This window comes from Diaphorina citri, unplaced genomic scaffold (assembly GCF_000475195.1).
Source record: "Diaphorina citri unplaced genomic scaffold, Diaci psyllid genome assembly version 1.1 scaffold303, whole genome shotgun sequence".
Lineage (NCBI taxonomy): Eukaryota > Metazoa > Arthropoda > Insecta > Hemiptera > Psyllidae > Diaphorina > Diaphorina citri.
In genome coordinates this window covers 8,327-32,668 of record NW_007377738.1, presented here as the reverse complement: position 1 = coordinate 32,668, position 24,342 = coordinate 8,327, and the positions used below count along the sequence as shown (strand labels likewise).

The following is a 24,342-nucleotide window of genomic DNA, read 5'->3' as shown; positions in this document are numbered from 1 at the left end:
GTATACAGGGGTAAATGGAAATAAAAAATACTAACTACGTATTTAAATGAATAACGTAATGGATAGCACTAAAAATAAACTTATCTAATATCACAGACATATTTGGGGCGGGAAATGCGAAATTTGGAATTACCAAGGGGGAAAAAAATCGAGGAAGAACAAACAATAAGTGGGGAGAATAAATAGAATATACAGGAAAAATCAGAGAGACATCTCAGCAAACATTTAGTTCAAATTAATATCCTCGCAAAAGTGATAACAGAATCGGTACAATTTTTGTGAGGACTACCAGAATATTCGAGTAAACGTTTGAAAGAAGTCCCTATTAACCTATTTGATATGAATATATGATCTTCATGTTAAGGCAGTGTTGGAATAATATCTATTTAACAAATAAGCTCGCTTCACTTTCACTCCTTCATCACTCAAGTGCCTATTAGCTGCAAACTATCACCTTTAATAGATACTTACTTTCATTGTGAGATCTTCTGGAAACATCAGGTACAAACACAGTAGTGTCCACAGCATTGGGGATAACTGACACATTATAATGATTCACCCTGGCTCGGAGTACTGTGTTTTCTTTCCTAGAAGCAAACCAAACAGGTAGCCAACTTATTATATGTGCTACTTAAGTATCTTGGGAGTCCAATGTTGATATGGGGGGAAACAAATTTGTAGGCCTACTTAATACTTATCAACCAAATAAATAAATTGAAAATAAATGCAGAATCACATTCTTATTGGTAAATGCAACTCTATGAAACCCACATACTTACAATCTTACAACTTACGTAAATAAATTGAAAATAAATGCAGAATCACATTCTTATTGGTAAATGCAACTCTATGAAACCCACATACTTACAATCTTACAACTTACATTAATGTTACCTATATTTTGAAGAAAGAAAATCTGTCTTTTAAAACAAGAACTTACCCAATATGGGACACACAAATGCAGTGATTACATCCCGCTAGAGATATTTCCAAACACTTGTTAGTGACTATGGCAGATGAATCTGCAAAGCCAAACAGAGAATGATCTGTGAACACAGTCTGGAACAGAAAATATGTGCTACTTAAGTAAGCGATTTTCAAGCCGTTCTTTCTACCCCTTCTGTTAAAGCTAGAACTTTGGAATTTCGCAGGCACAGTAAGAATGTATAGCTTAACATATGGTCCAAATTTCGTGACGTTAGGTGGAAAATTAGCGGAGTTATGATAGGGGTGAAAATGTGTCAAAATGTTTCATGTAATATACACACTGGCGTGCTCAGGCCGGAACTTGGCCTGTCTCTTACGGAGTTATGATAGGGGTGAAAATGTGTCAAAATGTTTCATGTAATATACACACTGGTGTGCTCAGGCCGGAACTTGGCCTGTCTCTTAACATTGCAATCCATCATTATTTTATATTAATAAATTCTTTCCACACGTAAGTATATTCAATTAGACAATAATCAATTACCTTCAATCCCAACAGCCTAGCAATCATCATAGTTTCATGGGCTAAAGCTGAAAAAGCAGAATGGCCATGTACAATGGAAATTTCTTCTCTCAATAGAATATGGCGTACGAGAGGAATGGAACAAACCATGGTGGGGAGAATGGATTGGTTGTAGAATGTTTTGATGGGGCAGTAGTATACCTGGAAAATAATGATGAGTAGATTATTTTGGGTTGGGTGTTGTATAAGTATGTTGGTAGCTATTTATATATATATACTAGCTGAATTCTGTCGCTTCGCTCCGGAATCCCGCTAGTTCATCCCGAGGCATGGCCAAACTTGTGGAAAACTGCCCCAACAATCCTACACCACTAACTCCTTTGGACCTATGGACCCATCCAAGGGAGGCAGCTACATTCCTGGGTCTACTGGGTGAGAACATGGACGAGGAGGATTTGTGACAAAAGGAGGCACCGCTACAGCAACAACAACAACAACATATATTGAATACTTACTTTGAGTCCATTAGTCATGTATCTGATTCCAACTCTATCTTTGTAGGAATGTGTGAGGACAATCACTTTGTGACCTCTTTGCAGTAAACACTGGGAAAGGTTGAATATGTGCTCTTCCACTCCACCCACATTTGGATAGAAGAAATCCGACACCATACTGCCAAAATGAGAACATACAAAATGATAACTCTCTATGAAACTAGGAATAGAAAGTAACAGGAATTGAAGGCTGGCACCTTCCATTGTTGTGACAACTTGATAACTTGGAAGGAAATTCAAGATGTCTGATAGAGGGAACAGTAACTAATGAGGACAAGGTGAGAGTCAGTTGGTCTAACAACTAACCTTTTCTGTTTAGTACAAAGTCTGTCCTGGGTGGGAGTTGAAGAACCTGTGACCTAGTGCTTACAGGCAGGCAAGCTACTGAACCACACTTTGGATGCATCCTGTCTCAGACATAAAACTCAGAATTACCTAGTAAGTAGGTAGGTTTCTAATAGGTAGGTATTAGTTTCTTGTTTCACTTACCAAATTTTATACACCATCTCTGAAGTTGGCACTAACAAGGTAACTTTTAAAAGAGATTTTTCTAGAGATTAATCCATAACTCTCTATGAAACTAGGAATAGAAAGTAACAGGAATTGAAGGCTGGCATCTTCCATTGTTGTGACAACTTGATAACTTGGAAAAAAATTCAAGATGTCTGATAGAGGGAACAGTAACTATAATGAGGACAAGGTGAGAGTCAGTTGTTCTAACAACTAACCTTTTCTGTTTAGTACAAAGTCTGTCCTGGGTGGGAGTTGAAGAACCTGTGACCTAGTGCTTACAGGCAGGCAATCTACTGAACCACACTTTGGATGCATCCTGTCTCAGACATAATAGATCGGAACTCAGAATTACCTAGTAAGTAGGTAGGTTTCTAATAGGTAGGTATTAGTTTGTTTCACTTACCAAATTTTATACACCATCTCTGAAGTTGGCACTAACAAGGTAACTTTTAAAGGAGAGTTTTCTAGAGATTAATCCTTAGTGCTTACAGGCAGGCAATCTACTGAACCACACTTTGGATGCATCCTGTCTCAGACATAATAGATCGGAACTCAGAATTACCTAGTAAGTAGGTAGGTTTCTAATAGGTAGGTATTAGTTTCTTGTTTCACTTACCAAATTTTATACACCATCTCTGAAGTTGGCACTAACAAGGTAACTTTTAAAGGAGAGTTTTCTAGAGATTAATCCTAAAGACTCATAACTGCTTTCCTATCTTCACAATCTTCGGAGACATGAAATACATGAGTATCAATCCAGTTGAAAGATAAAATCATAGACTCCATTCCTACTTGCACTTCCCAGTTCCCTTCCCTCAAAAAGTTCATTTTTCTAAAGAGGTTTGACAGAGGGAACTGTAAATGCTATGGTCTTATCGTCCCGAAATCAAAGAGAGAAGGAAGACAGGATAGGAGTTAGGAGAAAGCCAGCCGTTCCGAGAACGAACGTTATCACATCAGGATAAAATCCGCCCCGGGCGGGAATCGAACCCTAGGCCTAGCGCTTACAAGGCAGACGGCAGACGCACTACCAATTATTCCAACTAAGCTAAAAGCTAACTAAGAACTAAAACTAAGGCTAGAGGCTAAGGCTAGTCAAAACTGTCAAAAAGTTCAAACACCAACAAATTTCCCAAACACCCATGTAAAAATAAAAATATTTGAATTTTACCGCGCTGATAAAAGTTTACAAAACATTTTTTCTCTGTTGCATTTACAAGTCGCTTTTCACACGATGTTTTCTAGGAGACGAAAATACCGAACCGTGAATTACCGTACGAGTACGATTTTTTTCTAGCAGACTCCCTCCAGCAAAATCTGCGATCTCTTCCGTGAAGATGAAATGTTAAATGTTTCTCTTTCTGGATAAAGTTTTCAAAAGGCTCGCGTTCGTGTCTCTGAAAATTTTAAGTTTTCAAAAATACTGAACCGTGAATTACCGTACGAGTACGATTTTTTTTCTAGTAGACTCCCTCCAGCAAAATCTGCAATCTTTCTTCCGTGAAGATGAAATGTTTCTCTTCCGGAATAAAGTTTTCAAAAGGCTCGCGTTCGTGTCTCTGAAAAATTTAAGTTTTCATTCCAAGACCATAACGTATAGAAGAGGCCAAGGCGGTCAAACTCCTTGAGCCCGAGCTCGAGAAACGTACGGTTCAGCCGCTATTCGGCCACATAAGTCCCATAGGAGTTCCAACTTTGTACATGGGGTAACCCAATACATTTCAAACATGTAAAACAACACTTTAGTTGGTATGGAATGAAAATAAGGTGATATTTTATTTTTGTATAACTCTGTAGGTATTATACTTATATTATAGATTTCTTTTTATACTATAGGTACCTAGGCTACCTACTTACTTATGTTTATGTATGTATACCTACCTACAGATAAAACCCCACACTGAATAGATCTAAGTATTGATGACATCAGCCCGCAGTTCTGCTACTCACAAGATCATGTAGCTTTGATAATCTCTATGTAAATATTTACCTTAGTTCATTAGAATTGTAATCAATAAAATAGGCATCATGTAGCTTTGATAATCTCTACATAAATATTATGTATAGTATACCTACCTACAGATAAAACACCACACTGAATAGATCTAAGTATTGATGACATCAGCCCGCAGTTCTGCTACTCACAAGATCATGTAGCTTTGATAATCTCTATGTAAATAATACATTCAAATTACTCCAAAGTAATTTTTTTTACGTCCTATCCAAGAACGGAAAAGTTAGGTCAGAAAATTTCCGCCCTGCCGGGATTCGAACCCAGGGTCCAGGTTGATAATAAGTGCTCTTGACCACTCAGGCACAGAAGTGGGCATTCAATATCTTGTTAAATGCCATTTTTCAACACGGATTAGCAACTTACCCACAAGAGGCTGCTTCCACAATGGCCATACAGCATCTTGCAACTTGCTACTTACGACGTGTTACCTCAGTGCGAAACGCGCCTTAGATTACTTCATTTGTATTATTACTTGGGCCAGCCACTCACAGATACGCAGATACTTGATGAGCACACACCGCATTAGGTGGACACGCTTACAAGGCAGACGGCAGACGCACTAGACTACCAATTATTCCAACTAAGCTAACTAAGGCTAGTCAAAACTGTCAAAAAGTTCAAACACCAACAAATTTCCCAAACTCCCATGTAAAAATATTTGAATTTTACCGCGCTGATAAAAGTTTACAAAACATTTTTTCTCTGCTGCATTTACAAGTCGCTTTTCACACGATGTTTTCTAGGAGACGAAAATACCGAACCGTGAATTACCGTACGAGTACGATTTTTTTCTAGCAGACTCCCTCCAGCAAAATCTGCGATCTCTTCCGTGATCCGTGAAGATGAAATGTTAAATGTTTCTCTTTCTGGATAAAGTTTTCAAAAGGCTCGCGTTCGTGTCTCTGAAAATTTTAAGTTTTCATTCCAAGACCATAACGTATAGAAGAGGCCAAGGCGGTCAAACTCCTTGAGCCCGAGCTCGAGAAACGTACGGTTCAGCCGCTATTCGGCCACATAAATCCCATAGGAGTTCCAACTTTGTACACGGGGTAACCCAATACATTTCAAACATGTAAAACAACACTTTAGTTGGTATGGAATGAAAATAAGGTGATATTTTATTTTTGTATAACTCTGTAGGTATTATACTTATATTATAGATTTCTTTTTATACCATAGGTACCTAGGCTACCTACTTACTGTATGTATACCTACCTACAGATAAAACCCCACACTGAATTGATGACATCAGCCCGCAGTTCTGCTACTCACAAGATCATGTAGCTTTGATAATCTCTATGTAAATATTTACCTTAGTTCATTAGAATTGTAATCAATAAAATAGGCATCATGTAGCTTTGATAATCTCTACATAAATATTTACCTTAGTTCATTAGAATAATTGTAATCAATAAAATAGCCAATGTGAGAAATGAAAACTTGCTTTTTTTGCAGCAAAATAATAATAGGTGAAATCATATCCAAGCAAAACTAAATGAATACCTATAATGTAAATATTTACCTTAGTTCATTAGAATTGTAATCAATAAAATAGGCAATGTGAGAAATGAAAACTTGCTTTTTTTGCAGCAAAATAATAATAGGTGAAATCATATCCAAGCAAAACTAAATGAATACCTATAAATCCTAGAATAAAATCTTTGATATTTGACTTGAACATAATAATTTCATTATAATATTTTGACATCCTACGATCCTACTATATGTTTCAATCTTTCAATGTTTGTACTCCCTACGTTTATATAATATTTCAATGTTTGTCAATCAAATTACAAGAGCAATGTGAAACAAAAAATCTAATTAACACACAAAACAAATTTAAACTTATTTACATTTAAAAATATCCTAAATAAAACATTAGGTTTCTTCTTCTTTTTCTTCCTCTTCTTCTTGTTCTTCAAGAGAACAATTCTTTTGCAGCACAGAACCTTTCACAGAACTGTCAAGAAAAATAGAAAGTAAAAATTAATTTAAACTTGTTCTTCTTCTTCTTCTTCTTCTTCTTCTTCAAGAGAACAATTCTTTTTCTTCTTCTTCTTCTTCAAGAGAACAATTCTTTTGCAGCACAGAACCTTTCACAGAACTGTCAAGAAAAATAGAAAGTAAAAATTAATTTAAACTTGTTTAAATATAACCTACATAAAACAATAGCTATTCTTTCTTCAATAGAACAAATAACTTTCAACATAACCTGTCAAAAGACTGTCAAGAAAAATAGTAATAAAGAAGCTAAAGTTTCATCAAAATAATCACTTCACCTAACGTCCATTTCTGTAACTTGAGCGGCGTGGAGATCTGTCACGGTCCCTGAAAATGATCAAAATAAAATTAATTGAAAATCTTTGTACTGATTGTGATGCAGGCACATTCTTTTAACTTAATATGGTTATTAAATTGTTAGTAATATAGAATGGAATTTCTTTAGAAATTTGGAAAATTATTATTATTCAAGACTGAAAGAAAAAAAAAGTAGGTGGGTAAGTATACCCAATGTTGTGTTTGTAAATGAACCCAGGACGTTTACGCCCACCAAAGTGATAGCAAGGGGCTAATAATAAAATTAATCTAATTTGCCCATTCTTAATTAGAGACCTAGAAAAATGAAATAATACGAAAATAAAACTCGAAGAAACAAAAATATTAAGGTTTAATGAAACATCGATTTTATTTTCTACCTATTGGTAGTACACCAAAATTTTTACTTAGCTACCTACATACCTACCTATCTATGAAATTTGGAAAATTATTATTGTTCAAGACTGAAAGAAAAAAAAAAGTAGGTGGGTAAGTATACCCAATGTTGTGTTTGTAAATGAACCCAGGACGTTTACGCCCACCAAAGTGATATCAAGGGGGAAATGCCTGGAACTAAACATAAAAAAACTTACAATTTTACCTACCATGATAATGAGAGTAGACTCACACCACAAGTCAACCAACTAGTTGTCTTCCACAAAACTCAAACCTGGAACTAAACATAAAAAAAAACTTACAATTTTACCTACCATGATAATGAGAGTAGACTCACACCACAAGTCAACCAACTAGTTGTCTTCCACAAAACTCAAAGGCACCAGGAAAACCACATAATTGTTAAATTTCTGCCAAAACCCATTTCAACATTGATGTGGTAATAAACACATAAAATCGCCCATGTGTTTGCCAATCCTCTTTGTCAACTGCCTGCCTAACACATGCCAAACAATTCTGCCACAATCATCACTGAAGAAAATTTCTGCTTGTGATTGGCAAACCAAAATGTGCAAACCCATCATTTCACATAACTCAATTCATTACATCAACGCCTGAATGATGAGAAAAATAAGAGCTTGAATCAGTAAGCTATAGTAAAATATTTGCCCCAAAGGCATTTGTGTATAAGTAATTAAAATGAGGTACAGATATTCAACTTGAGACAAGACAAAGACTAAGGAAGTAAGTAGGACATACAAAGGATGCATCTGTGACAAAGGAAAAAGGAGAGAAGTGAAGCATTTATGACCATTTAGACCAGACATGAATATTTACAGAATACTTTGCTTCCAAGTTCAAGATTACACATATATTTTTTGTTAACTTTGTTGGCCAATTTAAAAGTGACTTAAAAAAATTCATAAATACTGCAGGTCAATGGAAGGAGCTGGGACTGGGACTGGGACTAGGGCAAGAAGCAGACTGAAGGAGAACAAGAAGAACCAAGTGAAAATCAATTAGGTTTATGGAATTTTCCAAATTTCCATTTTTTTTTTTTTTTTTTTTTTTTTTTTTTTTTATTAAGTTATAACATATTTTTGATAGAGTCTCTAGTAATTTATGTGTCAGAAAGCAAAGATAACTCATACTTACATAGAGTCTGGACAATCACGAGCAAAGTGCCCCCTAGCCCCAACTATTTTTACTAACCCAAAAGACCCAAAAATAACCACATCCTAAAATTAAAAACCAGGTCCTTTTCTGTGTAAAACTCTGAAGGTATCAATGCAACAGTAGGTAGGTAATGATGATGGACACAAGCAGCAATATGGATGGTAAGAGCACATTACTTAAGAGTCTCTAGTAATCTATGTGTCAGAAAGCAAAGATAACTCATACTTACATAGAGTCTGGACAATCACGAGCAAAGTGCCCCCTTCGACCGCAGCTGTAACAGCGAAGATCTGACTGGAATCCACCACCACCTCCTCCTCCACCTCCTCCTGATTTGCGAGAAGACCAAGAGCGTGGTCTGGCAATTGACACTCTAATGCGATTTCCATTGATTGACCTGAGAAAATAAGGTGAAAAAACTGTTAAATAGAAGAGGTTTTTGTTCTAGAGCCCTTTAAGTTAATAAGCAATAGATTAGGGAATCAAAAGAATTGAAAGTAAGATCAAGCAACACCTTGGAGAGGATCCGTTTAGATTCAGGAAGGGAAGAGGAACGAGAGATGCAATGGGATGTATGTGGATGATGTAAGAGAAAATGATAGAAGTGAACAAGAACCTGTACATGTGTTTCATTGACTGAGAGAAGGATTGGGAAAACAGAAAGAAGAATAAATCTAACACTAGAAGGCCAGAGACTTGAGCAAGTAGAAAACTTCAGATACCTGGGAGGATTACTAAAATCAAATGGAAGCTGCACAGAAGAAATCAGAAGCAGAATAGGAATGGGGAAGATAGCATTTGAGAAAGTCAAGGACCTACTGACCACAAGAAGGATACCGCTGAAGCTGAGGAAGAGATTTGCAAAGTGTTACATATGGAGTGTGATGCTGTATCGGGCAGAAACGTGGACGATGAGGAAGAAAGAAGAGAAATATTTGGAGAGCTTTGAGATGTGGGTGTGGAGAAGGCTGGAAGGAATCAAGTGGTCAGATAGAGTCAGGAATGAAGAAGTGCTGAGAAGAGTTGATGAGAAAAGAGAAATGCTGAGAACCATAGTGAACAGGAAAAGAAGTTGGCTGGGTCACATCCTGAGAAGAGATTGTCTGCAGAGAAGAATCATGAAAGGAGAGCTTGTTGCGGGGCCCACTCAGCCTCGTGAGGAAAATGAGTAGCTATGACATGTAAATGCGCATAGCGACGAAATGCTGACACATTCTAATCTAAATTATGTATGAGAAGTACCTACTTATAGGCACACCACCACAAATAGTTTATTACTTACACTCCATCCATTTCACGCATAGCTTTCTGTGCATCTTTCATGTGACGGTAGACAACAAATGCAAAGGTGGGGCTTGTACATGAGCACCAAAGTTGTGACATAATAACACAAAGAAATTGCATTTACATTTTTTACATTACTTACACTCCATCCATTTCACGCATAGCTTTCTGTGCATCTTTCATGTGACGGTAGACAACAAATGCAAAGGTGGGGCTTGTACGTGATTTAGACATCCAAACCTCCATCAGACGGCCATATTTGCGGAATTCTCTCTCCAAATCTCTGCTTGAAATGTGGTAACCTGAGAAGAGAAGAAATATATAAAATGGGTGAATACTAAAAGGCTTAATAATAAATAATTAATGAAAGTTGGTTGGAGCATAAAACTAACATTCCTTGGAGGAAAAAAAAAAAAAAAAAAAAAAAACTTGACACCTAAATGACAAAATACAAATGGTAGATTCAGAGGTTGCAAATTATAGGGTGTCATGTTAAACAGCTTTATTAAAGAGGAGTGCTGATGTTTATCTCTAGCAGTTTCAAAGTATTAAGCTAGCTAATAAAAGATTGAAGTTTCATGCAAATCACTGAGAATAACCTCTGGATTTTTACTGTTAAATTTGACTTAAATTTAGGTAAAGAAATAAAATGAAAAATTACCATGGGTTAAATTTGAGGCATTCAATGTCTCTCTCCACAGACACCATAGCCATATAAATGCACCAATTTTTTAAGGGGCAGCAAGCATGAACATCACTACTTTGTCTGCTGCTCCCACACAACAGTACAAGAGCTACTGGTATCACAACATGTATACACTGGATGTCTAATGATGTTCATCCTAAGTAGAACAGCAACCATTTTCCCATTCTATCGGTGGTCGTTCACAAGACCCAGCTCTCAAACCATCTCACATCTCAACAAGAAAAACAAATTCAAATACCAATGTCACTAATATGGAGTCTGGCTCCATCAATGGGGGTTCTACTACGGCTGCGAGGACAAGAAAAACAAATTCAAATACCAATGTCACTAATATGGAGTCTGGCTCCATCAATGGGGGTTCTACTACGGCTGCGAGGACTACGGGAGGGACTGTGTTGATCTCTACTACGGCTTCTTGACACTCTCCTTCTAGGGGGGGATGAGGATCGTGAGTGGCTTCTGCTAACACTTCTTCCATTCCTACTGGCATTACTGGGAGATCGACTGGCGTCAGACATACTCGACTGAAACAATAACGGAGAAAGTTATAGGAAACTAGAGCCTATGTTTTAACACATGAGGGAGTGCAAGTTTTGTTCAAATGATCAAATGTAAGAACTTATCAAAGAAAGCGTGCAAAGGGACTTACCTCAGGCGCTTAGGCGGTGATCAAGAAAATGGATAACTATGAAAAGATTTAGGGACCGTTTTGGACGTTTTTGAGTGCGCCAATGCACTTTTTGGGTACTTTTAAATCGGAATAGGACTCTATCTCGAAAAAAATTGTCATTTGGTTGAGCCCCTATAATTTTTGCGGGCAGCCATTTTTTCGTGATGACGTCTAAGAACTTATCAAAGAAAGCGTGCAAAGGGACTTACCTCAGGCGCTTAGGCGGTGATCAAGAAAATGGATAACTATGAAAAGTACTGGTGGAACTATTATGAATTATTGAACATGAATAAGTTCCACTACTAAATGGCTATTTTCACTGCAATTTACTACAGGGAATAAACTTCAAAGGGATTTCAGATATGCGAAATTCGCCGAAAGAAATGAGAAATGATAAAAGTCCAAATGTCCAAAGCTCAAAGCTCCAAAGTAAAGAAAATGGCCACTGATCATTGATGCCTGTCGAAAATATTTTTCATTTTTCTGTATTTTGATTGGCCACAGAGAAAAGTCCAAAGCTCCAAAGTAAAGAAAATGGCCACTGATCATTGATGCCTGTCGAAAATATTTTTCATTTTTCTGTATTTTGATTGGCCACAGAGAAAAAACTTTTGTTGTTCTAGTTCACACGATGCACTTTTTTTCACGTATTTAGGCTGCATACACACGACCACCGTCTGAACAAGGGACCTACTTACTTTCTTATAAAATAAAGTATACCCATACCCAGATTACCCAGCTACCTACCTACTCAGGTTGGTACCTAGATGTTTTTTCTCTCTCACTGACAGGGCGTTTTACCCTCTATTAGTCTATTCGACAGCAAGCACAAGTTACCCAAAAAAGGCGGACGTCTGAAAAAAGCTCAGACGTAAGCCCGAAGGTAGGTACCTACCTAAAGTATGTAGACGGGTCGTTATTTCTACCTAGATGTTTTTTCTCTCTCACTGACAGGGCGTTTTACCCTCTATTAGTCTATTCGACAGCAAGCACAAGGTACCCAAAAAAGGCGGACGTCTGAAAAAAGCTCAGACGTAAGCCCGAAGGTAGGTACCTACCTAAAGTATGTAGACGGGTCGTTATTTAAGGCGGACGTCTGAAAAAAGCTCAGACGTAAGCCCGTAGGTAGGTACCTACCTAAAGTATGTAGACGGGTCGTTATTTTCGCTGGATATTGCAAAGGTAGTCTAACAGCGATTCTAAATTTGCCTCAGGTAGGTAATTTACCTATTAATTTCAAACAGACAAAACCTCCTTTTTCCAAGAGGTTTGATAGAGGGAACTGTCGTTATTTTCGCTGGATATTGCAAAGGTAGTCTAACAGCAATTCTAAATTTGCCTCAGGTAGGTAATTTACCTATTAATTTCAAACAGACAAAACCTCCTTTTTCCAAGAGGTTTGATAGAGGGAACTGTACCTGCCTTGGTCTTTATCGTCCCGAAATCAGAGAAAAGGAAGACCGGATAGGAGGAAGGCAGACTTTCCGAGAACGAACATTATCCGTTCAGGATAAAATCCGCCCCAGGCGGGAATCGAACCCGCGGCCTGGCGTTACAAGACTTACCAGACTTTCCGAGAACGAACATTATCCGTTCAGGATAAAATCCGCCCCAGGCGGGAATCGAACCCGCGGCCTGGCGTTACAAGACTTACAAGGCAGACGCGCTACCGACCAAGCTAACTATTAGGCTGGTAATAATAAAATTAATCTAATTTGCCCATTCTTAATTAGAGACCTAGAAAAATGAAATAATACGAAAATGAAACTCGAAGAAACAAAAATAATAAGGTTTAATGAAACATCGATTTTATTTTCTACCTATTGGTAGTACACCAAAATTTTTACTTAGCTACCTACATACCTACCTATCTATACAATTAAATAAATTTGAAAACTTTACGATTTCAAAACAAATAAATGTGGGTAGGTACCTATACCTGTAAGTACTTACCTACTCTTAATGAAAAGTATGAAAGCTACAACATAAAGAGTACGCGAATTTAATGAAGAAAGGTAGGCAAATAATGAATGAACAAATAACTTTATTTTGGGAAAATCTCCCTCATAGAAATAAGTAAAATAACAAAAAATGGTACCTACTCATGAAACTGTCATTTTATTAAATGCTGAATTCAAAGGATTTATTTTCTTAGTTGGTAAAATCCATGTATATGTACAATTGTACACTTAAAGGTATGAGCCTATCTACTTATTTATTTGCTTTTCTAGATACCTACACTGCCGTGCTAAGTGAAAACGCCGTACCAGGTATGTCAAAAAAATCGATTTTTGGTTTTTGGTGCCAAATGGTTCCTATGATCCTAAATTTTGATCCTATATTTTTTTTTCTTTATCCTAAACCCCTTAAAAACCACTAAAACGTGTTGCTGTATGTGAAAAACGTATATTTGCCGTATAGATTGAAATCTTTAAACTCGATTTCCCGAAAGTAGGGTTTTTTGACATACGGCGTTTTCGCTTAGCACGGCACTATTGTTGAGTTGGAGTTCTAATGTAGTAAGAAAAGATCACTTTGAAAATAGAACATTGGAACGAATTTATTTTGTGTAGACTCACCAGAGTGAAAACCAAGACTGAGGATTGAATCCATTCACTCTAGCCAATATTGAATATTGGAAAACCGAAATACACTGGTTCGAAACCACCATCATACACAACAAAGAAGGAGTTGCAACTTGGGAAAATGTTATTAATAAAAGGTCGATTCCTACGTAAAAAGTTTGTGAAAAATCCGAATCTGAGGTCAAAACTCCCGAAAAAAGTAACTTTAAAAGGTCGAAAATTCATTTTTTAATTGCCGTTCTAATGAAAAAGTTTAACCCCCCACGCGCTTCGTCGACAAAGATGACTCAAGCGTAAACTGCGCCGCGAGGCGATTTTTTTTTTTTTTTTTTTTTTTTTTTTTTTTTAAATGACCCTAAGCCGCTAGCCGGTTCGAAATCAATAATTCCTCAATCTTTTTCTTTCTTACCTTGGTTTTTGAATCCCCAATTTGCACCAGATATAAATTGCGCCGCAGGCGAATTTTTTTTTCTTCCAAAATTAGGGTTTAAGTCACACTTGATTTCATTAAACTCTTTTCCTCTGATCTACATACATATGAGCTTGAGCTCCCACAAGAAGTAGGTACTCACTCATTACAAATTAGCTGCGCCGCAGGCATTTTTTTTTTCTAAATATGGGTACACCCTTTCAGAAACACAGTCCAATCGAATTTTAAATCTTCAGTGCCGCAGGCGAAAATTTTCAAAAAGCATGTTCTTTAAATTAGTATTTGTATTTTTTTATATATATATATTTTTGGCGCAATACTTCTACACATTTTGAACCTTTTTCCAGATGAACACTAAATAGAGCAAATTAAATTAGAGCGCCGCAGGCAAATTTTTTAAAATTTGGATACAGCGTTTCAGATTTGCAGTCTGATCGAACTTCAAATTTTCAGCGCCTCAGCCGAAATTTTTCAAAAAGTAGGTAGATATGTGCCTCATGCCTGTGACGAGTTAATTTTTGACACACCTAATCCTTAGATATTTTTCTATACATTCCTTATCCTGATTACATAATTATGTATAACTGAACTAAATTGAACAAGATAAATTAGAGTGCCGCAGGCGAAATTTTTTGAAAATTTTGGTATGTACAATCTTGAGAAATCCAGTCTCACCAAAAGTAAAATTTTCAGCACCGCAGGCGATTTTTTTTTAATTTTTTTTGTAGCCCCTTCAAGGTTGCATACTTTTTGGGGGAAGCCCTCCCCCTTCCTACGCCAATGATTGCAGATGAGTACTAAAATGAGTAAAATATATTATAATATCGCCGCAGGCAAAAAATTTAAATTTTTGGGCCACAATTTTCAAAAATCCACTTTCACCGAGACTAAAATTTTTAGCGCCGCAGGCAAAATTTTTGAAAATTTTAGTCTAATCAGTGAAACTAAAATTTTCAGCCCTGCAGGCAATTTTTTTAGACCCCTTCAAGGTTGCATACTTTTTGGAAATTTCTAGGGGGGGCAGCTCCTCCCCCCCTTCGTACGCCCATGATAACTCGTGATACTATGAGCATATGTAGGTACCTACTTTGTGTATAATTATAAGATTTTATTTCGGGTCGTATATTCATTTTATGCACTTTCTAGCACATTTTTGTTAAGTGGGTTAACATAGACTGTATCGGGTCACTGAGGTTAAGAAACATTGAGGAAATTTTTGGGCCACAATTTTCAAAAATCCAGTTTCACCGAGACTAAAATTTTTAGCGCCGCAGGCAAAATATGAGCATATGTAGGTACTTTGTGTATAATTATAAGATTTTATTTCGGGTCATATATTCATTTTATGCACTTTCTAGCACATTTTTGTTAAGTGGGTTAACATAGACTGTATCGGGTCACTGAGGTTAAGAAACATTGAGCGTGGAAAGGTCGGAATTCTGAATCCTTTAGTTGATATTTTACATTGTGACTATGAAAATGTTCTTACGTAACGGACATGTCAAATAAAAGGGAAACAAAAAATCATTATTAATAATAATCAAGTATGACATTAAAATTACCTGTTTACAAGAATGTTACAGGTAAGTATCTATTAGGTATTTACATGGTGTGAACATCACACGACTTTCCTTATCCTATTTAATGGTGCTTATTTGGGTGTTCTGTTGTAACATTTACAATATCTCTAACCGTTTAGTCGATATAGCTGAAAACCGCCAAAAAGCGGTCGAAACCTGCCAAAAAGCGGTCAACATACCGCCAACCGCAGCACCTATCTCAACCAAACGTTTTGTGTTGCATCCTTGTCACATTTCTGAACTACATACCAAATTTCACAGAATATTAATCCCGGAGTTCAAGTTGGTTAAACTGCTGTTTAAGCTATCCCTCGGCAAGTATCTAATTGGTTGGAACTATCATAACAGCTATCTATCCATGAATAATATGTATCATAGGAACCTTTCTTTGTAGCACCATGTCTTCCTTGGTACATCGTACATCTGCCCACTTCTGTTTTATGTACCCTTTATGAGCTTTGATTTCTCATCTGTAAAAATACCGAACCAACGTTTTCTTTTTCTCATGCTTGTTAGCTCAGAAACTAGGAAAACTCAAAACAGCAAATAAAATACTGCTCGTAGTCAAAGGCTCTGTGGTTTCAATTTCAACAAGAGAGAGAGAGTGTAGGAAGCCAGGAAGTGAGGGGGGCTGAGGCTTTTACAAAATTTATTATTCAACTGTACGTGAAATTGAAGGAAGTATCATTTCAGTAGGAAAAAATGGAAGCACAGTTTATTCGCTTGTACTTTTTACCTTTTGTAGCTGCACTGTTTCTTTCCAGTAAACCTTTCATTATTAGTTCATCGAATAGGAGGTAGGTATCCTGATTCCTGATATAAAAATATTCGAGCTTGGTTCGGACGACATAATTTTATCATGTATAGGTACTGTCTTCTGATACCATATCTAACAAACTTTCTTGACTTGGCGGGCTACCGCGCTCCTTAATATACATCTTTCACCTTACGTTACTTTATTGTACACATACTAATGGTTCCATTCCCTACTGTACTAAATAGTTGGGATTGTCATGACACTCCACCTGTACATTTTGCTGTCGCTGTTTGGCGGGTGTTGACGGTACCAAGACCTGTGTGTTTGGATTACACCGCATCATTCGAACCTGGAACCTTGGACTGTAATCCAGACTAGTTCCAAGGTCAATGTTAGACAGGGCGCCCAGTCCAAACACTGGACTGTCTTCAGGATGATGGAGACTGGAAGAGGGGATGTTGTCATCGAACCAGGTGCTCTCATTCCCGGTGTAGATAACTTTGAGTGGATCTGTAGGGGATGTGACGTCATTCATACGCCGGTGTGGTAGATTCCACGCAGGAAACAAGTCCTTGGGTCGATTCCAAGGCCAGCTGATTGAGTGGAAAGAGAAGTAGTGTCTGAGGGATTGGAAAGCAGACAGGAAGCAGTAGAAGAGCATGAGGAGACACACGACACCCACACTGATCAGAATGAATACCTCCAGGTCTTTGTGATCATCCTTGATGAGTTTATGAGATCTCTCCTCTGTCGACATTGGTTCTTGAGATTTGAGCGAGAGAAATCTGAAAATAGAAAAGCATAAAATACAAAATTAATCAGTTAGGACCATCAAGAGGCTGGGATGAATTGAATGACGTGTATTAGAGTTGAAAAGAATTGAATATGATTATGAATATTTCAAAGTTAAATACCAAGGTACTACTTTAAATCATTGTGTAGTTTCATTTACCATGCTTTTAGTGGCATTACACACGTAGCTTCTTTGACCTACTCAACGCGAGGGAGAACAAAAAAATTAGCAACAGGAAGAGGAAGAAGGCTCATCTGAATAATACATTTCTCACGCCCGCTGCAAAGTTATATTCATTCCTGCTCCCTCCTCCTTCTCAATCCTGTTTCCTTCTGAAGGAAGTATCATTTCAGTAGGAAAAAATGGAAGCACAGTTTATTCGCTTGTACTTTTTACCTTTTGTAGCTGCACTGTTTCTTTCCAGTAAACCTTTCATTATTAGTTCATCGAATAGGAGGTAGGTATCCTGATTCCTGATATAAAAATATTCGAGCTTGGTTCGGACGACATAATTTTATCATGTATAGGTACTGTCTTCTGATACCATATCTAACAAACTTTCTTGACTTGGCGGGCTACCGCGCTCCTTAATATACATCTTTCAACTTACGTTACTTTATTGTACACATACCAATGGTTCCATTCCCTACTGTACTAAATAGTTGGGATTGTCATGACACTCCACCTGTACATTTTGCTGTCGCTGTTTGGCGGGTGTTGGGCACAAATTTTATTCCATTCTAAACCAAAAAGAAACACCCAGTATCACTACTGTGGAAAGAACAAAGTCAAAGAAAGTACATAACAGCAATTTATTCAGAAAAAAAAACGTCATCATTAGAAGTTCTCAGCATATTTTTATCTCATTTTCATAAAAAACGGAGAATACCTCGTCAAAGACCGTTTTCTGAGCTTTTTTTTTTAAAATAAAGAAGTTAGCAAAATGAACTGTTTTTTGAGCTTGGCTGTTACTTTTGCATCCTTTGCAATGTAGGTACTTCCATAGGCGACGAATGGGTTAGTAAAGTAAGAAAGAGAACTTTGAAAGGTGAAATTTATTCGAATATTAGGCATGTATCTAAAATTCTAAATAGCCACCTTACCAAGTCAGCTAAGTATAAGATGAATTTAAAGCAGACTTCTGTAAAAACCTCATCAACGAATTAAAAGATGCATTTCTCAAACTTGGGATATATCTCTTTTAGTTTCTCCAGAAGTTTACGTCAAAGTATTTCTTTGAGAAAGTTGGGTTTCCACCATGGTGTCCCTGATGTACAATTTGAAATATGGGTGTTTCTTGCCCAAGAGGACCAAGTTAGGAGAGTTTCTCTTAGAAAGTATAATGAATGGTTCATTTCTCTAGAATTCTAAGGGGATATTGAAAGAGAAGAGGTGAAGATTTAACTTTAAACAAATATCTATGTACCTACATATATTACACAAGAACAGTTTGCTTTAGCTTTGGTTAAAGTTAAGGTGGCGTTCCGATCCTAGCTGTCGGGCAGCGCGACCGCTGCCTACTGCTTCCTATGTATTCTTATGAAGTACTTTCCGAACCAAGCTGCCGGGTCGCGCTGCCCAGTCGCTCTTCTGAATAAATTGCTGTTATGTACTTTCTTTGACTTTGTTCTTTCCACAGTAGTGATACTGGGTGTTTCTTTTTGGTTTAGAATGGAATAAAATTTGTGCCTTGATTTTTTTATATTGTCCGGAAGAGAAGTTCCCAACAGTCTATTCCGTACTTCGAAATTGAATTTGATCATTAAAAAGTTGTAGGAGATTTCTCCCATCCATATTTCCTCTTCTTTCTCCCACCCATATTTCCTATTCCTCCTCCTTCTCAATCCCGTTTCCTTCCTTCCCCTTCTCTCCTATATTTTCTCTTCTTTCTCCCTCCCATATTTCCTCTTCTTTCTCCCATCCATATTTCCTCTTCTTTCTCCCACCCATATTTCCTATTCCTCCTCCTTCTCAATCCCGTTTCCTTCCTTCCCCTTCTCTCCTATATTTTCTCTTCTTTCTCCCATCCATATTTCCTCTTCTTTCTCCCATCCATATTTCCTCTTCTTTCTCCCACCCATATTTCCTATTCCTCCTCCTTCTCAATCCCGTTTCCTTCCTTCCCCTTCTCTCCTATATTTTCTCTTCTTTCTCCCTCCCATATTTCCTCTTCCTTCTCCCACCCATATTTCCTCTTCTTTCTCCCACCCATATTTCCTATTCCTCCTCCTTCTCAATCCCGTTTCCTTCCTTCCCCTTCTCTCCTATATTTTCTCTTCTTTCTCCCATCCATATTTCCTCTTCTTTCTCCCACCCATATTTCCTCTTCTTTCTCCCACCCATATTTCCTCTTCTTTCTCCCATGACCCGGCAGCTAGGATCGGAACGCCACCTTTAGTGTAAATTTTCCAAAGTTTCGAGTGTTAACTAACTCTTTATGCCTCTTCTTTCTCCCTCCCATATTTCCTATTCCTCCTCCTTCTCAATCCTGTTTCCTGCCTTCTTTCGCTTCGTTTCGTCTCCCACGACACTTCTAGTCTCTCTCCAAGCTGGAAGAATATTGAAATCAAATAGGAGTCTGTACAGTAGTGGCGTTGAAACTCAAAGGAAAGAAGAATATATTTTCTGATACCCTTTAGTTTGAGAAGTTCCCAAACGCTTCATTTTGTTTCTTTTGCAGTAGCTTAGGTAGAGAGTTTGATTTTAGGAATTAAACGGCGCGCGGCATATTCTTCACGATTATGAAGTCCACTCTTCAGCTAGTCTTTGGTTTAAGGGTATACTGACCAAACTACATGGTGTTGGAGGTATACTGACCTAACTACATGGTACTCCTCTCCACTCAGCTCCATTCTTCACGATTATGAATTCCACTCTTCACCTAGTCTTTGGTTTAAGGGTATACTGACCAAACTACATGGTGTTGGAGGTATACTGACCAAACTACATGGTGTTGGAGGTATACTGACCTAACTACATGGTACTCCTCTCCACTCAGCTCAAGCAAGGTATCATTAGTCTCCGCCAGGCGATGGAGTGGTGCCTCCTCCACTGTCTGATCAACCACGTCAACATACTCTTCCCCAGCACCTCCACTAGTCGTGTGATCTGTACTGGAGATGATGCTAATGTTCACTAGAAGCTGGGGTGGCTTCAGAACAACCTGGTTGAGATGGAAATTATAAAAGTTTGTCAACCTAAAGATATACTACAAAAATCATCCTGTGAAAGTATATCAATCAAATCAAATCTCAAATTCTTTATGGTAGGTGGATATCACAACATTACGACAACCTGGTTGAGATGGAAATTATAAAAGTTTGTCAACCTGAAGATATACTACAAAAATCATCCTGTGAAAGTATATCAATCAAATCAAATCTCAAATTCTTTATGGTAGGTGGATATCACAACATTACTAAGTGCCTCCTTTGCAATTAATTTCAATAATCTTTTTATACTGGTAATGCTGCCACTGTTCCCTACTCTATTAAAATAGCTACTCAATAAAATTGTCCTCACGAGGCTGAGTGCACCCCGAACTCCAAGCACAGAGCCGAAAAAAACCCGGACCTCCTGCGTGCAAGCCTTGTGTGATACTTACTCGGCCACGGAGGTTGCTATCCTGTGAAGTATGATCTTGGTAGCCACCGTGGCCGAGGGGTGCACTCAGTCTCTTGAGGACAATTGAGTAGCTACTTTAATCGAGTAGCGATCAGTGGCGGTATTACCAGAGTAAAAAGAAAAAATATAGATATATCAGAAATAGTAAAGAAACCTCTTCGTAATGCTGTGATAACTACAAAACTTGTGAAGAAGCTCTCAGCTTCACCACAAATAAATCATGATTTAGATTTTTTTATACCTGGTTCAGATGGACCTCGTTGTATTCGACTGAAAGACGGGCGGCCAAGTTGAGCTTGAGGTACTTGATGAAGTCGTTTTGACGTAGCTTGACAATGGTCGAGTTGCCTGAAAGTGGTAGAAACCCCGGCACCGCATGAGCATTTAGCATTTAACGTAAATAGAGCATTTAACATATGTAGGTACTCTTATGTATAATGAGACCTTTAAGAACAATGAGGAAAAAAAAAAAAAGAACTGATAGGGTGCAACGTCATAGGGTGGAAGAACTCTATTATTGGGTTATTTCCATTGCGTGTGTTGGAATGCTACATTACAGTGGTCGAACTTCCTGTTATATTAGAGTTCCGGAACCTAGTCGCTCAATTGGGCTTACGACACTCCAGTTTTTTTTTTCAACAAGACTTGTAAATCATTTTAATTAAAAGTTGTAAGCTTCGAACAAATACCGAGGGAAAAAGTTATCTCAAGTAGTTAATAGGGATAAATAAAATAAAACGTTTTCATAATGTGGAATAAAGTTTTATCGCTCAAGATTCAAAAGTTTGATTTATGTAGGTTGATACTTCGAACCACTGACTTAGACTTACCTACCTACCATTAAAAGCACCAAAGTTTTTGCACATACATGAAAATGGCTGAACACGTTATGTAATAATGTTTAAACTCACCTGTAAGTTGAAGTATGAACCAGGGTTTGTTTTTCCTCCTGTAAGATTCTAGCTGCTGATTTTCATTGATATCATCCCAATGAATGAATGGATTAGTGTCATGTGCTGCCGACATATTATCCAAATCTTTGAGAATAATTGTTTGAGCAGTGTGTCCCTTTTCATTTTTATTTGTCTTGTTATTAATAGAAATATTTAACTGGTGATGAGTTTCTGCTATAGTTTCATTATTTCCTTTGATAGTATATTCATTGTTTTGTGCTTCATTCGAAAGGTACATGGGTTTCTTTGTATTTTGTTCTAATAATTTATCGATTGATAAAATATTTTTTGGGACTTTCATTTTTCTGTTCTGTTTCTTTCCGTTAAAAAATTTGTCAAGTATTGCTTGATATTCATTTTGGTCCAGATAATTATTTTTGTAAATTTCATTTTTCTTATCAAATTGATCTTCGGGATCTACAATGTCAGTATAGAACACGGTGTCTTCTATTTTCTCCTCAACTTGTGAAGATGGATTATTAGCTAATTTTCCATTCATTGTTTTTCCTTTGCCTTTTATCGGCATCATTTGATTGGGATTGGTATCATGTTTCATCTCATTCTCATTTATATTTGGTACAGTTAAATTTTGACTAACTAGTTCATCGGTTTTCTTGTGTGAAGAAGGTCTACTTAAGAAATTAGTTTTCATTACGTTGCTACGTACGTGAGGTGTTGGTATGTTGACCATAGTACTTGGAGATGTGATCGGTTCAAATTGTTTAATCTTGTCATTTTCATTCTTATTCGACAGTGTTACCACTTCATCGACTGACTGAACGGACCATGAGAAAGTAGTTTCACCTGTAAAAGAATCAGTTATTGGGACAGAAACTTCCTCGCTAGAAATTCTTTCAATATTTTGTGTTGAAGGAGTTAAGTTTTCATCATCTGTTCCAATATTAAAATTCGGTATTGATTGTTCAGTGGAATAAAATTTGGGCAGCAGAAATTTTTCCTCTTCAATATTGAGTGACTTTTTTACCGTTATATGATGACTATTTATCATTTCATAAGATAGTTTGGTAGTAGTGGATTCATCCTCATCTAGTAGTTTGTCATCATAATAATTATTGTTCATATCTTTCTTTACAGAATGAGCATTTTCTCGAGCCAATTTTAACGCGTGAATTTGTTTTCTCCTATTGTAAAATTCCTCTCCCTTTAATTGACTTCCAAGTAAAGAGGATCTCGTATATTTTTCTGTTGTTAAAAAGGTCGCACCGTCATCTTTAGAGACCTTTTGGGTTGACGATAATACTCCATGTTGTTTGGAGTTACTGGAATATATTTTTGGATCATTTCCATTTACATGAGGTGTCTTTGTTGTACTATTTAAAATTTCAGATTTTTCTGTATGTATCCTTGACACATTCCTTTTGTGATTTTCTGACTGAATGATTTTATCTTTTAGACTTATGGAATATATTTTTGGATCATTTCCATTTACATGAGGTGTCTTTGTTGAACTATTTAAAATTTCAGATTTTTCTGTATGTATCCTTGACACATTCCTTTTGTGATTTTCTGACTGAATGATTTTATCTTTTAGACTTCTAGTATGTTAACCAGCTTTCCTTGTACTCTGGAATCCAAAAGGGTATTCTCTTGAAGTTAATTTTGCTTTACTTCTGCAGAATAATTTATTTTATTACTTTTATTTCTTTTCTTATTTTGGTAGGTATTACTTCATTTATCGACATCGACCCGTCCCATGATGGAACGATTATGGATTGATTGATTGATTGATTGATACTTCATTTACGATAAAAAAAAATCTTTTTTTTCGTTCAATAATGTTCCAATTTTTATTTTGCCCTCTGCAGATTCGAACTGTAGACATCCGGAGTGACACAATATCCAAGCCTACCATGGAGATGAAGAATTACATGTTCAACTGTGAGGTGGGGGATGATGTGTATCTGGAAGATCCAACTTGTAAAGGTAAATTCTAATAATTAGACCTTATGACCTTAGGTACATAATATGTAGGTACGCGAAGAGGAGGAGCGGAAAAAATTAGGAACAAGAGAATTTTTCTCTTTGAACTTTTTCATTAGAAGGTAGCACGTCTGCCTTGTAAGCTCTAGGTCGCGGATTCGATTTTCGTCCGGGGCGGATTTTATCCTGAACTGATAAGGTTTGTTTTCCTCTTTTTTCCTTCTTTTCAATAGATACCTACATAAACATAATGTTACATTGCTCGCATCATAAGCCAAGATGTAGCCAATAACAGTGGCGAAGAAAATATTAATAGGTAATATCTTCATAGTACTTTTTATTAATTTTTATTAAAATAAGAATAAAGTCGATTGTCGATAATGGAAGTTATAATAACAAAATCTAAATTTTTTGAACATTGAAGGTGAATAACAGGCGTGCAAAATTGATGTTGTAGCGAAAATACCTGTAATTTATAATGAAAATACCGATGCCGTTAAAAGCAAAAATCCTGAAATTGTATGATTCGCCTGTAAGGAACTTTATTTTCTGAAAAAGTGTGAGTATTGATTTACGAAAGAAAACCTCGTATAAATAGAA

The 24,342-nt window shown here is 36.9% G+C and overlaps 3 protein-coding genes and 1 long non-coding RNA gene across 9 annotated transcripts; all 4 read right to left on the bottom strand.

Annotated features, from left to right (window-relative positions):
- Positions 1–436: 436 nt before the first annotated feature.
- Positions 437–2,996, bottom strand: LOC113466620 (phosphatidylinositol N-acetylglucosaminyltransferase subunit A-like). The gene is made up of 5 exons (XM_026822182.1): positions 2,921–2,996; positions 1,966–2,122; positions 1,472–1,651; positions 941–1,059; positions 437–587 (listed from the first exon to the last, which is right to left on the bottom strand). Exons 1-5 carry the CDS (start codon positions 2,935–2,937, stop codon positions 437–439), a joined length of 624 nt encoding a protein of 207 aa, XP_026677983.1. The 5' UTR covers positions 2,938–2,996.
- Positions 2,997–4,258: 1,262 nt separating this feature from the next.
- LOC108252148 lies at positions 4,259–6,522 on the bottom strand. Of its 2 annotated transcripts, XR_003390966.1 has the most exons (3): positions 6,054–6,522; positions 5,743–5,843; positions 4,259–4,366 (listed from the first exon to the last, which is right to left on the bottom strand). It is a non-coding gene; the product is annotated as an uncharacterized LOC108252148 (long non-coding RNA). The 2 variants fall into 2 exon arrangements; XR_003390965.1 differs by lacking the exon at positions 4,259–4,366 and having other exon boundaries at positions 5,616–5,843.
- A 21-nt stretch (positions 6,523–6,543) lies between these two features.
- Positions 6,544–11,513, bottom strand: LOC103507275 (serine/arginine-rich splicing factor RSZ22A-like). 5 transcript variants are annotated; one of them, XR_003390964.1, is made up of 7 exons: positions 11,289–11,512; positions 10,729–10,933; positions 9,925–10,005; positions 9,702–9,780; positions 8,649–8,816; positions 7,558–7,857; positions 6,544–6,859 (listed from the first exon to the last, which is right to left on the bottom strand). XR_003390964.1 is itself a non-coding variant. In XM_008471728.3 (6 exons), exons 2-6 carry the CDS (start codon positions 10,925–10,927, stop codon positions 6,811–6,813), a joined length of 576 nt encoding a protein of 191 aa, XP_008469950.2. In that variant the 5' UTR covers positions 10,928–10,933; positions 11,289–11,513; the 3' UTR covers positions 6,544–6,810. The 5 variants fall into 5 exon arrangements, 4 of the variants coding, with proteins under 4 accessions (XP_008469950.2, XP_026677984.1, XP_026677985.1 ...); XM_008471728.3 differs by lacking the exon at positions 7,558–7,857 and having other exon boundaries at positions 9,702–9,735; positions 9,880–10,005; positions 11,289–11,513; XM_026822183.1 differs by lacking the exon at positions 7,558–7,857.
- Positions 11,514–16,617: 5,104 nt separating this feature from the next.
- Positions 16,618–23,211, bottom strand: LOC103507274. The gene is made up of 4 exons (XM_008471726.3): positions 21,760–23,211; positions 21,090–21,196; positions 20,194–20,387; positions 16,618–17,216 (listed from the first exon to the last, which is right to left on the bottom strand). Exons 1-4 carry the CDS (start codon positions 22,880–22,882, stop codon positions 16,661–16,663), a joined length of 1,980 nt encoding a protein of 659 aa, XP_008469948.2. The 5' UTR covers positions 22,883–23,211; the 3' UTR covers positions 16,618–16,660.
- Between the last annotated feature and the right edge of the window lie 1,131 nt (positions 23,212–24,342).